Below are 17,335 nucleotides of genomic sequence, written 5' to 3' on the forward strand. Positions count from 1 at the left end.
GTGAACTAGTGAAAAGCGAAATGCAAATAGGAAGGGTTGACTGTATATAATGTTGAGCATTTTTGGGTTAACATTTCCTGAGGTTGTTTGTAGACACGCATGGGGACCCAACTATAGGTTCCCCACCCTTGGATATACTGTACGGGTCGTGGAGTAATGGGTGTCTGCAGTTGCCCCTTTTTAGCCTATTTACTTGTAAAAGGTCCCCTCTCTCCTTTTTATCTAATTTTGTTTGCAAATGCATGAAAGGCAAAAACGCTAACTGTATGTAATCAGCTCAGGCAGCCTTTATTTTAATGACATGAATGACAGAATTTCCAAGTTTACTGTGTTTTTTTAAAAAGTTTATTATTATTACTACTACGGGAATTGACTGTGTTTCATTGACTTGGAATGAATGTTAGTGGAATATGAACTCATTGAATGCTAATGTGATGATTGTTTTATGCCACTATACACACACACACACACACTCAGTTTCAAAGTTTGTAGATATCATGGTTTCTTTTTGCAAAATGGAGAAATTCATATTTTTGAATAAAATTGTTGATATCATGGTTGAAACCAGATGCTAAAACCATCTCTATATGCCATACTGAAATTACTTTGTTTCTTCTTATTCTGGCAACATAATTACATTTTTGTGGGCCTGAGCATATCGCTGGCCTAACAGCATAATTGTCTGAAATTCAACAAACAAGAGTCAACTCGTTCTTTGTAGATTACCATGACCTGATGACTGAGAATCTACACAACCCTTTTGAGCAAGGATATTTTTTATTAATTGACAATTGATTAATTGATGAAAAATGACATTGGCAACTATGCTGTTAAGATAGACTATTCAAAATGTGAAACTACCATGATTTAACGTTCAGCACTACTGCATCCTGAGTATCACGAAATCTGCATGTTCATCAGGACAGGATGCATGAAAAACTGTAAAGAACCTACTGTGTAGGTCTGATTTGAAGGTGATTTTTTTCCCCCCCACTTGACAAATACCCCAAATTTAAAAAGTACATGAAAAAGAAGCATTTTGAACAAACTAAAACATAAAAACCAACAAACAAAAAAAAAGTCCAAAGCTGTTAAAACTAACCCTGGTGTGGACAGCAAAAGGTTGAGGATTTGCCATGAAATGCAAATGGGAGTGGTGGAAAATATGGGCAACTGCCACCAATATGTCTGAAACAGAATCATAAAATTCGCCAGGCATATTCATGGCAATATACCGGTAAGTTAAAATCACAAGACAGCGAGTCTTGAGCTCCGTCTAGTGGTATGGTTTGTTTATGTTTATATGTATATGCATATGTGGCATAAAACATATATATATATATATATATATATATATATAGAGTTTTATGCCACATATACATATATATACGTACATACATACATATATATAAAGCTTCCTCCCAGAGACCCAAACACTTTAAATACATAATGTACTGTATTGCCAAAAACATACTGTGAATAAAAAAATAATACGGTACACAGACAAATTTCACACTACAAAGATATAATAATTTACTTTCAAAAATCTGCTGCAACACAAGTGTTTTTCTTATTAAAAACAGTGCACTGTTTCATTTTATTAAAAAACTGGATCTTTATTTGAGAAAGAAGACATCTACTTCACAGGGAGATAAAGAAAGTATATTGGAATGTGGTACAACCAACAGGCATAAATACAATTTCCATTAAGTACTAGTAAAAAAACAAAACCAGCACAGCTGCAGTGTTTCAGTAAATGACAACAAGGCAGAAAACTTGCTAAAACCTAAATAATACAAAGTCTATTTGGAGCTTTGACACCGTTAGCAAACGGACACAACTGTTGTAGTTGTGGCTAGGCTAACGATGATGCGCTGTACATAAGAATGAGGTGTTGCCTTCACAACTTGAGCTTTTTCCGACGCCCGCGGCCGTCCGAGGTTCCTTCTGGTTTACGTTTCTGGGCCTAAACGGGAGGAGATGCAGTGATTTAGCTTTATCAATTTTATTATTATTTTTTTTTTACATTATTGAGCATTTCAGAAGTGGAACCAGAAAAATTCACATGTCTCTGAAGAAAAGGTTTATTAGCATGTACATAAAGCAGGGGTGTGGAACCTTTTTACCTTCGTTCCTGTTTGTAAAAAAAATCCTAAATTCATCATATTGCAGGGGGCGTGTTACGCCTAAAAAAATCAGGTGGGATTCCTAATAAAACTCGTGTCTGAGCTTATCAGTATGGTGTTTATATTTATTCTTTGGTTTACAGAGGAGAAGCGTATATGATTGTTATATTGTCTGTCCACATAATGTTGCTGAACCATTTGTATTCAATCCCTTACTTAACGGGTTAAAGCACCGCAACAAAGATGCTACTCAGTGTTTGCATTAAGCTAGCGAAAGCTTTCTTTCGGTACAAGTTTGGCGGTTTCAAATACACAAGGTGTAATTCTGTTTTATGTTAAGTCCGACAAGTAAATCAAGCGGGACTGGCATTAACGGCTTGAAACATTTGCCAAACTGATGCTTATGATTTAAAAAAATGACTTGGAAATGTTTGAAAAGTCATACCCTGAAGGCCTTTACACTTACTTACAACATGTAATTTAGTACCCATCTTAAACATGAGCAGACCCTCAAAAAAAAGTCTCAAAAACATAAAACAATAAAACTGCTGTTTTATTTGAAGCGGTCGATTTGGATATTTCCAAGGGTTCAATGACAAACTTGTCTGACAAATTTTGTCCAAATGGTACCAAATATGATGAATAGTAAACTGTGAAACATTTGCGTTACGGCTATTGCGTGTGGGCTGAGCATATCAGCAAAGCTCGATGACTCGTCATAATACAGACTGGTAGCGATGGACGCATTAATTCCACTCCTGAACCTCCATTGTTTTTCCTGTTAATAATGGTTTTGTTTACATTACTTCCAATGGGAAAGAATTGTGGCCACTGTAATGTGTCATTCCACTTACTGAGCCCGTCTTAGGCCCCCTCTTCTTCTTCTCCGCCTTCTCCCGTTCCTCCAGCTCCATGTTCTCCCTCTCGATGAGCGTGATGAGCGTGTTGCATCTCCTCTGAAGCTCCTGCACCGGCGTACAATCGCACATCTCAGCGACGGCGGCAGCGGCAAAGAGGGCGCGGGAAAAGTTCTACTCACCATGGCCGTCCTGGACTTGAGGAACCAGTCGAAGCGGAACTGCGGCGAGTTGCGGATGCACTGGCGCAGCTCGTCGTACACGCTCTCCTTGTCGAAGCCCAGCTTGTGCAGCATGCAGATGAGGAAGCGGTCTTCCTCCTCTGTGTAGTTCTTGCCCTTGTTGGTGCCGTAGGAGATTCGCAGCTGGTGGAAGGGGGCCTTGTAGCGGCCGATCTGGAACGGGAGAGGACGACGTGAAAAGATGACCGACTGGTCATGAGCTGCGTTCACAATTGACTGGATGCAGAGCATAATGTCACATCAATAAAACTTGTTGGACACAAAAAATGTAACGCTTATTGGTTTATTTTTCGGGGAGTGCATCTCTCTAATAAAAGATGATTCGATACGTATCTCAACACATGGGGTGTTATTTATTGAACTAGGCATGGGCCCATATTAGATTCTGATGGTATAACCGTGAGCAAAAATATCACAATGTCATGGTATTAAAATTACAGCTCAATATTTTTTTAGCAATTCTTTTTTAAGTATTTGGGTAAATAAAAACAGCCTTTTCCCCCCATTGAACACAATCATTTACAAAAGAAACATGTATCATGTTCCATTTGAATAAATCATGTTAACCTTCTTCTGTTTTCATTCTTCTTAGTAGGTCACAGTGTCCCATCATTGCTGATCTATTTTTATAGACACACCCATGGGCTACTCATGTTATCCTTGTGGCTAACTAGTACCCACTGGCACCTTTTTAAAAAACATGAATCAGAGCAAAAAGGCATCCGTGATTACAGTTATCTCGTTTTGCTCCCTCCCAGTTATGCACCAAGGGGGGGGGGGGGGGGGGTTAATTGGTGGCAATTAACTTCAAAGGAGCGGTTCCTTAACTCAACTATGCAAACAGCCAATATAATATATTGTGCCCTGCTTAGACGAAAAGAAAAGGAAAAGAAAATAAGAGCTATTTACTGGTGACAGACAGTATTAGCAGTTATTGAAATTAAAACCACGGTTAACATCAAAACCGGTAATTGTTGTAATCTGTATTAGGTTATTTTGAACCCATATTGGTCATTTCCCCAACCCATATTAGGCTATTTTCCACCATTATTGGGTTATTTTGTAACCCATATTGGTTTATTTTTTATAACCCAGCAGTTTTGCGCAAATGTAATTATCGTCTGACATACTTGATTGCTCCGGAGGGTACATTTATGTCTAGCAATGTGTGCATGTCTGCTGCATGCGCCACACACGGTGACGCTGCGCTTGGACTCCATATAGACACGGCACAGCATATGAAATGCTGCCTCAATGAGTGAAAATGCTTTTGTTTTAACGAGCTCTGACTTTTTTTTTTTTTTTTGCACTCTGGGCTTTTCTTCCCAAAGCACCAGTTGCTTGCGTCATTCAATTTCTTAGCACCGCCTCTGATCGTTATGCTAACAAAAGTCATCCTCACTACTCAAAAGAGGCTCATTTCAGCAAGACAAAATAATGCATGTCAAGTGTGCTATAATTCTTAATGCTTGGGATATTTTCACAAAAAGCCTGCCACAGACGTGTGAAAAAAAAAAACCCAACACCTGATGACAATTTTAAATTGTGAAATAAATTCAACATCTGATGAGGTGATTCCGCTTGGTAACTACCTTGGAGTCCAGTGCCTTTTTGATGCTGATCCTCCTCTGGATCCTGGCCTCTCCTCGCTCAATCTGAGCCATGATCTTCTCGATGTCCTGCAGCTCGTTGCAGCGCTCCCAGAACACAGCTGAGGAACACAGCGTATAAGGACTTCACACATAAGGAAGAGGAGCGGGACCAATTTTGAGTGGAAGTAGACATTACCGGAATACTCCATGACTTCCTCTGGAGTTTTCCCCTCTACCTCTCGGGCGATGTTCTCGATGTCGTCGCGTCCCCACTTCTCGTTGGCTTTGATGAACTGGTTGAAGTCACGCTTGTTCCAAATGGTGAATCCCTTATTACGGAAAAAATAAATAAGTCGGGGGTCCTGAATAACGGTCACATCAGGCTATTCAGCATTCATCCACTGTGCATTTTGTACAGGACCAGGCCAAGTGGGATATAGCTAAAAACTGTATTCCTTTAACAATGCCAGTTTTCCCTATGTCACTATTAAGGTAAATGAGGGGAAGTAAATCAGCAATTTCACACTGTCCAGCAAAATGTTCCTTGTAAAAAACACTCGGGGGACCAAAGTGACTCAGAGATAGTATCAGGGGCAGGACATTGACTTTTGCAAGTCTTTTTTTCCGCATTTTTGAAATCAACCGTGCGAGGAGAAGTGAGAGTCAAACTTCACAATTCTGACCCGGCATTAGTCCCCGAGTTTAATTTCTCTCACCATTTTGTGTCATTTCAAATCACAGAGAACGGTGACAAAAATAACGGCTTAAAGAGGGAGTGTGAAAGGGGATACAGTTGTGGAGGGTTGGCACTACGGTACCTGCTGCAGAAGATTCTCCTTCTCCTCCAGCTCCTCCTCCGTCAAGGCTTCAGCCTCATCAATCTTGGCTTGTTCCTCCTTCTGGACTTGAGCAGAGTTGGGCATTTCCGGATTGCGCGGCACCTAAATGGACACGCTCACGTTATTAAAAAAAAAAAAAAAAACAACACATGGTCAAACCACAGAAGTTGTGTGCAAGGGACAAGAGTTACCTTGTAGCCAATCGTTTTTCTGTAGAAGAGGATTTCCTTTTCAAGGAGCTCAAAGAGACGCGGGGGGAAGAACTGGAAGTCTTGGACATTGGGCTGCTTGGGCGGACGAGGAGCCTGAAGGGTGACGTGCGAGCAAAGTGAAATGTGGTTTAGTACAAGGGTGACAAAAGCGGGTCCATACACAAACTTTCTCAGTTGGTCGCACCCGTTTTTGAGGGGTACAGTGACCATGTATGCTGATAAATAGTTGTCTAACTGGCAGCGTATTTTTGAGTAGTTATACAACCCTCCAGTAACCTTTATGCAATGTGTCAAGGAGGGATGAAAAAGTGCTTCCTTTCAAACACAGAAAACAAGTTGGTTCAAAAATAAACCATTACAAAAAAGGGACTGACTGCCACTTGGGTCAATTTGACCAAACTTTTTAAGTCAATGTTTCAAGTTGTGTACCTTTTTAGGGCTGTTTTCAAATGATAAACTCGCAAAACAATTCAAAAAATTGTGTGCGTGTTTTTTTTAACTGCCACCTAATTGTGTTGCTTTTCACCCCAAAAAATAAATCTGATACATTAATACAAAACAAACAAAATTGGGGTTGTTATGTGGGTTATTCATTTGACCCAACTGTTTTGATTAAGCTCTGTCAAATTTACCAAAGTGGAGTCATCTTTTTTTTTTTTTAAACTCATTATTATTTTTGACCCAACTGTTTTTAGAATGCAGCACTGTTTAAAACTAACACAACACCACTTTTCCGAACAGAAGCCGTTACGTGCCATCGAGTATTGCTGACCTAAGTTCCTAGCGTACTGTCTTTTTTTGAAGAAAAAAAAGCATCTCCTTCAAAGATTGTGCCAATCTGGTGCTTTGTATCGGTCCTACCTTGGGCGCTTTGGGCTCGCTGACTCGAAGGGCTTCTCTGAAGTAGGCGTCCACGGCGTAATTGGCCTTTCTTTCTCTCTTGGGTGGCTCGATCCAATTGGTGATGACCTGATGGAGCAAGAGTAGACGGAGGCTGGGATGAACATCAAGGCTTTATATTATGAAAACAAATGTGGCTCTTTTGTACCTTTTTCTTCTCTCTGTAGTCTTCTCCCTCAAATGTATACACGCTGCTGTTCTCCGTGTCCATGGTGAAGTTTCTCAATGAGCTCTCGCCCAGGGAGGACAGCTTCTCCTTCATCTCCATCGTCTGGTGGCCGCGTGATCGAATGTCAGCCAAAACGCCCGACGGTGAGCTGTGTGGCCGCGCTAGCGCGAGGACTCACCTTCCTCTCGCCCCTCTCCAGGATGGCGTCGATGTCGTCGTCTGTGATCTCGCTCTCCTTGGAGGCGAAGACGTGCGTGGCGCCGTGCCGGATGATCGAGAGCATCTCGTCTTTGCCCAACTTGTTGGCGCTCGGATCCACAAGTCGCCCTGTTGAGATAAAGAAAGGGCCACGGTCACCGCCATGATGGAAGCTGATGTTCTTAGCCATGGGTCAGGGGGTTCCTACAGCTCAAGGCAAATTGAATTCGAAACTTTTTGATTTCATTTGAAATTAAATTTAAGACCAACATCACACTATGCCCAGTGTCCCATGTTGTCCAACATTGCTTAAGTCCATAAACGAGGTGAATCTTCTCTGAAGAGTCCCAACTACAAACTTGTTGGTTCCGCTATAGTGATGATATTAGAAGTCTCATTCTTTCGGATGAAGAATTTTTAGTTTGGGATTATTCACAATAATAAAATCCTACAGTTTATGAATTTTTTAAAGAGTTTTGTAAACTCTATGTAAGAAATTTTAATCCCAATTAAGGCCTTGTGTTTAGATTCTTGGATTGAATACCTTTTACGGGTTTTTAAGTATCTGCAGGTACCCTGATGGGTTATGCAGAAACGTCTTTCTGGATTCATACGATACAAATGGTTTTTTTTAGAACAATTCAATGCATTAATTTTTATCTTGTTTTGGGGAAAAAACTAATTCATGAAATTTGGAGATGGACACATTGGAGTCTAGCATTCGGTGTTGATACAATTTACGTTCAATGCTAGTTGAAATCACACGGTTGCTTTTGCCATCATTTGTTGGCTAGCTATGAAAACAATCATTTCCACAAAAGGGCACTCTCTCATTTGTTCATTCCTAACATAGCCCTGCGAACTTAAAAAAAAAAAAAAAAAAAAGTGATCTACCTTGCTGGATGACGATGGAGTCCAAGCGCAGCTTCATTTCCGCCCTCTCCACAATCCTCTCCTCCACTGTGTTCTCCGTGATGAAGCGGAAGACGCGCACCTGCTTCAGCTGCCCGATTCTGTGAGCTCGATCCTGTGTTGCGGGTCTAAAGGTTAACTACTGCAGTTGCTCCTTGTTTATGCTGAAATAAGATCATGGAGCACTCACCATGGCCTGGAGGTCCACTTGAGGGTTCCAGTCCGAGTCGTAGAGGATGACGACATCAGCGGTCGCCAGGTTGATACCGAGGCCGCCGGCTCTGGTGCTCAGCATGAAGATGAATTTGCTGCTGTTGGGCTCGTTGTAGGCATTGATGGAGATCTGAAACGTGCATCCACGTTTTATTTGAAAGGTCACAACTGCAAACTTAAAACTGCGAACAGTGCAGGCCGCTATTGCCGCACCTGTCTCTCCTCGTGCGGCGTTTGACCGTCCAGGCGACAGTAGCCGTAGTTCCTCCACATGCAGTAGTCCTCCAAGATGTCCAGCACCCTGGTCATCTGGCTGAAGATGAGCACACGTGAGCCTGGGTGGAGGAAAAAACACATTGAGAAAGTTTGACATATGGTGCTTATAAGACACTCGCAATGGAAACAATTGTTTGTCTCATCTCTTGTGTATTGACCACTGTACCATAACAAAAAAACTACACTGTGGGTTGCAATGTAGATATTTGATACTGATCACAAGAAAAATCACCATGCAATAAATATTTTATGCTTGAGTACAGGTACTGACTGAAAAACAAGAGAAAACTAAATAAATATCAAAAGTGTTATATGATTTGCTATCAACACTGTAACATAAAAAGAAAACGGTACATTCATATTTGTAAGTTGTACCACGTTATGTGTCAGTACTGTACCAGAAGTGAAAAGTGATACGATTCATTGTGATGTTTTGTCCCACCTCTTGTTGTACCAAAACTGATCCAAGACACCTCCGACTTACCCTGTTCTTTCATCTTGGGCAGCAGCTTGTCCAACACCACCATCTTGCCGCTGTTGACCACCAGGTGGAGGTCGGTGGTGTAAGGCGGCCCCGGCTCGGCGCCATCGAACAGGTAAGGGTGGTTGCAGCACTTGCGCAGCTGCATGAGCACGTTGAGCAGGCGCATCTTGTCCATCTTGCCGGCAGAGTTCAGGATGTCTATGTCCTTCATCAGAATTTTGGTGTACCTTATGGGAACATTGGTCAGTGTTTTATTTTATTATTTATTTTGAGCAATAACAGTAGCTTAAAATCACAAGCAGTGTTTTTTTTTTGTTTTTTTAAACAAAATCTGATTTTATTTGAAGGCCATATATACCATCTCCCGAAGGGGTACTTACCATTCTCGTTGCATTTTACTGAGTCCCACATACATCTTTATCTCCTTCTTGGGGAGCAGCGTTTTCTCCACATCAGCTTTAATACGACGGAGCAGAAAAGGGCGCAGCACCTACTCGCAACAATACAATAAAAAATATGGAGAATAGGCTTGGAAAAAAACAAAACATCAAATGTGCCCCCTTTTTTTTTTAAAAACATATTCACAACATACCGTGTGAAGACGCTCCACCAGTTTCTGATCGCCCAAGCAATTGTTTGTGTCAAACCAAGAGTCAAAGTCCTTAAAGAGCCAGATGTGCCAAATTAGGTATGGTTTTAAGGACAGCATGACTTTAAAAAAACATATTTAAACTAAGAACTGTGATTGAATCACATACCTCAGATGAATTGAAGACATCAGGGAGCAGGAAGTTGAGCAGGGCCCACAGCTCGTGCAGGTTGTTCTGGAGTGGCGTGCCGGTCAGCAGCAGACGATTGGTAGTCTTGAATTCTCGCACGATCTCTGACAACTGTGAGGAAAGGAATTATTATTCGAGGATCCTTATAGACACAGAACGTGGGTAGATTAGGGGCATACGTACCTTGGATTTCTCATTCTTGATCCTGTGGGCTTCATCGATGACCAGGTAGCGCCAGTTGAATTTCTTGAACACGGCTTTTTCTATGATGAGCATCTCATACGATGTCACACACACGTCCCATTCGCCGGGCAGCAACACGTCTCGGATGAGAGCCGTCTGTAAAAAGGATGGAAGAGGTTCAGACTTTTTGTAAATATTCTTTCCTCAAACGTTTGAAGCTTTTTTGGTTTGTTTTTGGGAGAACAGTCGTGTAAACTCATGACTCAAGTACATTTGTCATTTTAAGAGAAAGAAACAATTTTGCAAAAAATAATATTTTACGGGAAAGACAGCATAATTTTCTCGAGTAAAAGAAAATTTAATTTAGGGGGCCGCAGTACAAGGTATAAGACTGTGATTAATCATTCATCTTTATCAATTTAGGCATAGAAAATACATTGTCAAGTTTTGATGGAGGAAAATCACGGATACAAATAAAGGTAAAGGCAGATTTTTTGGGTGAGAAAATGTTATTTCACAATGTAATTGGAACTTTAAGGGAAATAGCTGTACATTTACAAAGAGAAGTTATTTGACAAAGTTTTAAAATGTTTACTACTTAGTTACTTGATGAGCAGAACAAATATACTTTATGACTATAGTCAAAGCTACACAAAACTAAAATATGTCATCTTACATGACCAAATGGCTGCACTAACATTCAGAATAGACATTTTACGAGCAAAAAGTTGCCAAAAATTGTAACGCTATGTTAAAGTCATCATTACTATGAGATGAACGTTGTCATTTTACAACAAAAAGTTGACTCTCTTAATAATAGGTTACATTTGTCCTCTCATCCTTTCAACAATGGTAAGATAGCAACATGGCCAACCCTCTCATTTCTGTCTCCAATGAGGCAGACTGCTCGCAGAGAGGGCACCCAGCGCTTGAACTCGTTCATCCAGTTGTACAGGGTGGACTTGGGCACCAGCACCATGTGCGGTCCGGGGATGTTCCTGTAGTGCTTCATGTAGCCCAGCAGGGAAATCGTCTGGAGGGTCTTTCCCAAACCCTGACGGCATACCAATCCGTTTCAATTAAGTCACACCTCAAGATGAAATGATACATTTGACATTTGTGAGACGGCACTTACCATTTCATCGGCGAGTATGCCGTTGATTCCATTCTCGTACAGAGAGATAAGCCAGTTCAGACCGCGGACCTGATAGTCTCTCATCTTTCCCGTTTTGACGTCTGCATGGGAAAAAAAACTTCAAATAGAAATACATACACAACTTTTTTCCATTACGTCGATAAAGAGGTGAGCACTTACATGATGGCGAGTCGTCGAAGCGGGTGCAGACGTTTGTGGTCTTGGTGCTCTCGCTCAACAGCTCCTCATCTTCCTCTTGTTCGGTGCGGCGATGACGATTGCTGAGAGAAATGCAAGAGCAAAGAAATTTAACTTACTGCGACATCGAGGTAACACGGCAACGAACGCTCACATCTCTGTACTGGCTGCTTAGTATAATATGGCTCAAGCAACAATTCGGGAGCGGCGTTGCCCTGACATCCGATGGCACATCTAATAGGAGTGCGGTTGAAGGAGTGATTTGAGAGTGCCCAAAGCAAAACACTTGTCTCTAACTTGTACAGTAGTCAGCATGGAGAAAACAGAGCAATTAATAAATGCCGTGTGCCAGTGCCCCAAGCTTTGGGACATAAGAGAAAACTAATTTTTTTAAAAAATTTAAAAAGTGTTTTGATACGACAATTACACATTAAGTGCAGTCTACTTTTATTACGCACAAATACGGGCAATCTTGCACCAGGGCGGCGCCGTCTCAACGCCCTGCCCCACGGTGAACACCAAGGAAAGTAAGCGCAGTGTGAAGAAGCGTAAATGCCAAACAGTACAGCACTTGGAATGATTTTACACTTGAGACAACTGCTAATTAGGGTCCGACGATAACAGTGGCCCGATGGCCCGGGGCCACCATTTAACTGTGTCGGGCCACCCTAAGTTCACCGATGCCGACCAGGCCGCAAGTACAAATTTCATGAATAAATGTGATGAAATCAACAAGTTCTTGATTTTTAAAAACAGCTAATATTCTATCGTTTGTAATCTTTTCTCTTTTTAAGGTGTGCACATTCCACCGCTCCTATTCACTGACTAAATGTGCGCTACGTACTCACGCATTTTGTCCACTGCATTTACAGCGTTCAACAGGTAGGCCTACATATAAAACTATAAACTTTGTTAATCATTGTTTTAAATCACAGTATTTATATACTGGTCTGTGCAGATGTTTCCCAAGTGGCTGCTTTGATCCCTCACACAGACACATTACCAGACCTTGGTAATGCCAAAGGGTTAATAAAGTATTTATGATTGCCACAGCTTGACCAACTTGCACTATTTTCTACAGGCAAAGAATGTTTTAAAATGGAATGTGTAATGGATCAAGCCAGATCATATGATCGGATACTCACTCTCCAGCAGACAACAAGTTCTGCTTTTCATCTTTCTTGATGCGAGGACGCCCCGGCTTCATCTTCAGGGGGGACGTGGGAGTTTTCTGTGCGGCGGGCTGAATGAAGTGAGCAAACAGCTCGGTTTGCTTCAACAGGTAGTCGAATCTGTTGGTACGGTCCGTTTTCTATACGGGGCAAAGAGACATTTGGATTATTCCTAACACAATGACAGACATATTTTAGCATTGAGTGGAAACAAAATATCCTCACCACTTTCTCTTCATAACCTGGAGCAGATTCTTTGGTTTTGGTGGAGGAGGAGGAGGATGCATCTTGTCCATCGGGCCCTGCATCTGATGATGACTCTTTGCCGGCATCCGAGTCAGACTTTTCCTATAACAAAACATAACATCTTGCATTGTGTTTGGGAATTGCTATGCCAGAGTGACGAAAGGACGAATGCACCTTCCATATGCTTGTATTTTCATGGTTTATTAGCACGAGCGACAAGGTTTGTTTTAATCAGTTTGTTCATTAATTTGCGTATGTGCAACTTCCGGACCAGTTTTTTTTTTTTTTTTAAATTATGGATTGTCTTCCAGGAATATTTGCACAGCGAAAAAGGAGTGTCCTTTGAGCTAATAACATGTGTACGATAGTAAAACATATTTATAAATAAAACCAATTATCATATATTTTTTTATTTTTCTTTGAGGGACAATCCACACATTTGCTTATTATTAAAAATGAAAAAAAGGGGGAAGAAAAATCAATCTTGTTAAATACATTTAAAAAAAAAACAAAAAAAACTTAGGCTGCAACTAACAATTACTTTAACAATCAATTCACGTGTCAATTTATTGATGAAAAGGATTTTCGCTTCATACCATAACAGGATTATTTAAAAAATGACAGTATAAAATATTTTTTTACATGTATATTTTCTACTGTAGTCAACAGTACTGACAGGACACACATTATGAATTTTATGTCAGAGGCTGCAGACTGTTGAAAATTTGAACAACAGATTTTTGGCCATCCTGATTTACAGTATACAGTGCTCAGCATAAATGATTACACCCCCTTTGAAAAATAACATTCTAAACGAAATGTCAATAAAAACAAAAACAATTTCCAAAATGATGACAAGACTAAATTTGTATAACATGTGTTTAATTTATAACATGAAACTAAGGTCAATAATATAACTTAGAGAACAACTTTTTCAGCTTTATTCAAATTAGGGTGACGCAAAAATGAGCACACCCTACTGAAAGACTCTGGAGCAAAGCTAGATTTTTGACTACAAATGTCCACAAATGCATCTAATTATTCATTACACAGGTGTCAAGCAGACAGTTGACTATAAATGGGTGTTACTTAAAGAAAATCATTTCCCATTTCATGTTGTTGGTAATGGCACCACATGGAAGAGAAATGTCACAAGACCTGTGAAAGAAAATAATTTATTTTCATCAAAAAATTGGAGGCTAAAAGAAGATCAACAAAGCTTTACCGATTAGTCGGAATACTGTAGTAAAAGTTGTAAAAACATTTTGAAAAGATAAAACCGCTACCATCTGACAGAGACATCAAGGTCATCAACGGAAGTTAACACCTTGACAATAGTGTCTTCTGATGAGAAGGGTTGAAGAAAATTGGCGTGCAAGTTGACTGCAGTTATCCAAGTCAGCAGAAAGCCAAACTGGGGCGACTGTTTCCCGTGACACAATATGGCATACACTGCAGAGGAATGGCATGCACGAGTGCCGTGAACCAAGGAAGCCTCTTCTAAAGCCCAGGCATGAAAAAGTGCACCGAGAGTTTGCCAGGGCACATGTTGACAAAGATCAAGACCACTGCGACTCTATACTCTGCAGTGATGAAACCAAGATAAATGTTTTTGGAACTGATGGCATCGCAAAGGTGAGGAATACAAGGAAAATTGCATGGTGCCCACAATGAAACACTCTTCCACTTGGGTCCCTCTCATTCACACACACGTATTCTGTTTAACTGCGGCTAACCTTCATTCCTCTCATTTCCAGGACAAACCTCCACCTCTCTAGATTCTCCTCTACCTGTTCCCTGCTTTCACTGCAGATCACAATGTCATCTGCAAACATCATAGTCCATGGAGATTCCTGTCTGACCTCGTCTGTCAGCCTGTCCATCACCATAGCAAACAAGAAGGGGCTCAAAGCTGATCCCAGATGCAGTCCCACCTCCACCTTGAACTGCTCTGTCGCACCTACAGCACACCTCACCACTGTCTTACAGTCCTCGTACATGTCCTGCACCGCTCTCACATTCTTCTCTGCCACTCCAGTCTTCCTCATACAATACCACAGTTCCTCTCTGGGCCCCCTGTCATAAGCTTTCTCCAGATCTACAAAAACCATGGAGGCCATACAAAGTACTAGGTGTAAAATTTTTCGTTGAGGGGTGGACTCATTTCCGCATCACCCTTATTTGAGTAAAACTGAAAAATGTGCCATCTAATTTATATTAATAACCTTACTTTCATGTTCTAATTTTATAAACAGATGTATTGAACATGGTCTTGGCAGAATTTCGCCAATTGTTTTTGTGTTAATTAAGATATTGTTTAAAATGTTGCTTATCAAAGGGGGTGCACTCATTTACGCTGAGCACTGTATGAGTTCAGTCATAACGGCCCACAAAGGGTCACCATAACTACAATGTGACCCGCAAAAAAAATGAGTTTGATACCCCTGTCTTCAAATAAGGCTTGACCATTTGAAGATAAGGAAAATATAAAACAGACACAAAACCCCTAAATATAAAATACATTGTAAACATGTATATGTTGGTGAAATGATACTGCTCATTGAATAAAATATTTTACATTTTGGTAAAGCTCAGTGTACTCTACACCTGGTGGAGTTCTTTTATTTCAACCACTCCCACTAAAACCAAAACTGTTAATGATAACACGTTTATTTTAATCTCTTACAAGAATAAGACCAATTAAAATTTCGGAAATTTAAAAAATTCACACATTTGGTTCTGTTAAACAATAAAATAAAATGCCAGAGGCACTGCAGCACTGTTCATCGCTGTGTCTTTGGAAAGAAACAACGGCGAGCTTTGGTTAACTGTAACAGGCCAAATGTGCGAATGTGAACAGCTTCTCACTGCTCAAAGGGGAATAAAGCACAACAGCAACCATAACGATCTATTTGGCCGTGCCTGTTGCAACCTCCTACATTTACGGAACAACAATGGCTTCGGCGGCGCGGCACTAGCAAGTCGAGCTACAGTGAGTTAGCCACAAGCTAACTGGCGCTAACGGTTAACCAAATACAAGTCGAACGTGGGAAGCGGTCAAGTCAATGAGGGATGATCCAAACCATGTGTATCGATACATTGGATGACACCACCACGGTAACAGGGCAAAACAACGTCCCATTTACAACCGTCTTACCTCGGCTCCACCGGCTTCTTCAACTTCGGTCTGCTCCTCACGCTCCGGTTCCACGCAGCTTAAAATTTCCGACATGTTTTACGGCTATTTCCTCTTCGACTAATCGTAATAGCCTCCGTTGGTGTGTCCCGTCTGAGGTGGATCTTCTGTGGATTTTAGTGGACAACTTTCTCGCTGTTGCCCGGTACAATTCGGCTATGTGGAATGAAAGACACACCGGTCAATGCTAGCGGGATTTTGTTACTCCTCACGAACACCCGCGTTCTCAAAGCGTGAGTTTACCGCGCAATCGCGAGAGTTTGCTCTGCGGCCTTCAAAGAAATCGGAAGTATGAAACAGTTTTAAAAAAGTACTATTGTGCAACAACAAAAAGCTGCATTCATAAAATGAAATAAATGAATATATTAACAAAGTCATATTACAGGTGAAAATTTCAATATAGCATAAACAGTCAGTACCACTAACAAAATGTGAACGTTAAAAAAGCAAGAAAAAAAAGGGAAGCATAGCTGATTACTGTTCAGTGGAAGACGATATGACTTTTTGTTACGGCCAGGAATACGTAATACTAACTTAATACTCGGTTTCAGGTACAGTTTAAGCCACATTATGAAATCATTAAAAGTATTTATTTTGTTAATGTTAAAGTTGCCAACAGAACGCATAATAACCTTCCTACACCGAGGATGAACTTGAATGCATCACGGAAACTGAAACTAAAATTATTATTTTTTTGTTCAAATTAAAACAAATGCGAAAACTATATTGCATATATTTACTTTTTTAATTTAAGTATTTAGAAAAATGCATCAACATTTAGGACGTGTTCTACTTTTTTGTAAAAACATTTACGATAGGTGCTGTGTTTTCCACGCAATCGTGGGGACTTGTTGGCTGTTGCCATTCAAGTTAAAATGCACGATATTCAACACAAGTCAATTTTCACTTGATATAATGAGATGGGATTCAATTATTTTACCAGAGAATTTTTTTTTCCCGAAATTGTCTTACTGTATGGATTTAAGTTACAGCCAAGATAACTTCCTAATTCAATACGTGTAAGTGTATTTTTTAGCCCCATTAACATATTAATTATATTGCGACGAGGCGCTGAGAGCATCAGGAAAACTGAAACTAAAATGTCGATGTCTTGAATTACACAAATACAAAAACAAAAACCTCATATTCAAATTAAAAACGTGAAAACTATTCGATACTTGTTTTGTCGGTAATTCAAGTGTTAACTTTAATATAACCTCTACATGCATCTTATCAGCTGCAAGTTTGTATCTATGTTTGACTGCATTTTCCCTATCAAATACAGATTTATTATTATAGCAGTCAAATTATTATTATTATTATTATTATTATTATTATTATTATTATTATTATATTATATTATATTATTATGACAGGCAATGGCAAGACCACCAAAATCGACGCTC

General features: G+C 40.3%; 1 protein-coding gene across 1 annotated transcript; it reads right to left on the minus strand.

Moving 5' to 3' along the window:
• Window positions 1–1,590: 1,590 nt before the first annotated feature.
• On the minus strand, window positions 1,591–16,168 carry smarca5 (SNF2 related chromatin remodeling ATPase 5). The gene is made up of 24 exons (XM_086034421.1): window positions 15,891–16,168; window positions 12,713–12,835; window positions 12,461–12,627; window positions 11,298–11,398; window positions 11,118–11,218; window positions 10,857–11,036; window positions 9,983–10,138; window positions 9,779–9,910; window positions 9,613–9,681; window positions 9,401–9,510; window positions 9,021–9,247; window positions 8,474–8,595; window positions 8,238–8,390; window positions 8,030–8,162; window positions 7,116–7,264; window positions 6,917–7,039; window positions 6,730–6,837; window positions 5,848–5,961; window positions 5,636–5,758; window positions 5,014–5,146; window positions 4,818–4,936; window positions 3,166–3,378; window positions 2,981–3,091; window positions 1,591–1,966 (listed from the first exon to the last, which is right to left on the minus strand). The coding sequence occupies exons 1-24, from the start codon at window positions 15,963–15,965 to the stop codon at window positions 1,901–1,903; spliced, it is 3,108 nt and encodes a 1,035-aa protein (XP_085890547.1). The 5' UTR covers window positions 15,966–16,168; the 3' UTR covers window positions 1,591–1,900.
• Window positions 16,169–17,335: the final 1,167 nt, after the last annotated feature.

This window comes from Filicampus tigris, chromosome 6 (genome assembly GCF_054856515.1).
Source record: "Filicampus tigris isolate MCC_2025a chromosome 6, RoL_Ftig_1.0, whole genome shotgun sequence".
Classification (NCBI taxonomy): Eukaryota; Metazoa; Chordata; class Actinopteri; order Syngnathiformes; family Syngnathidae; genus Filicampus; species Filicampus tigris.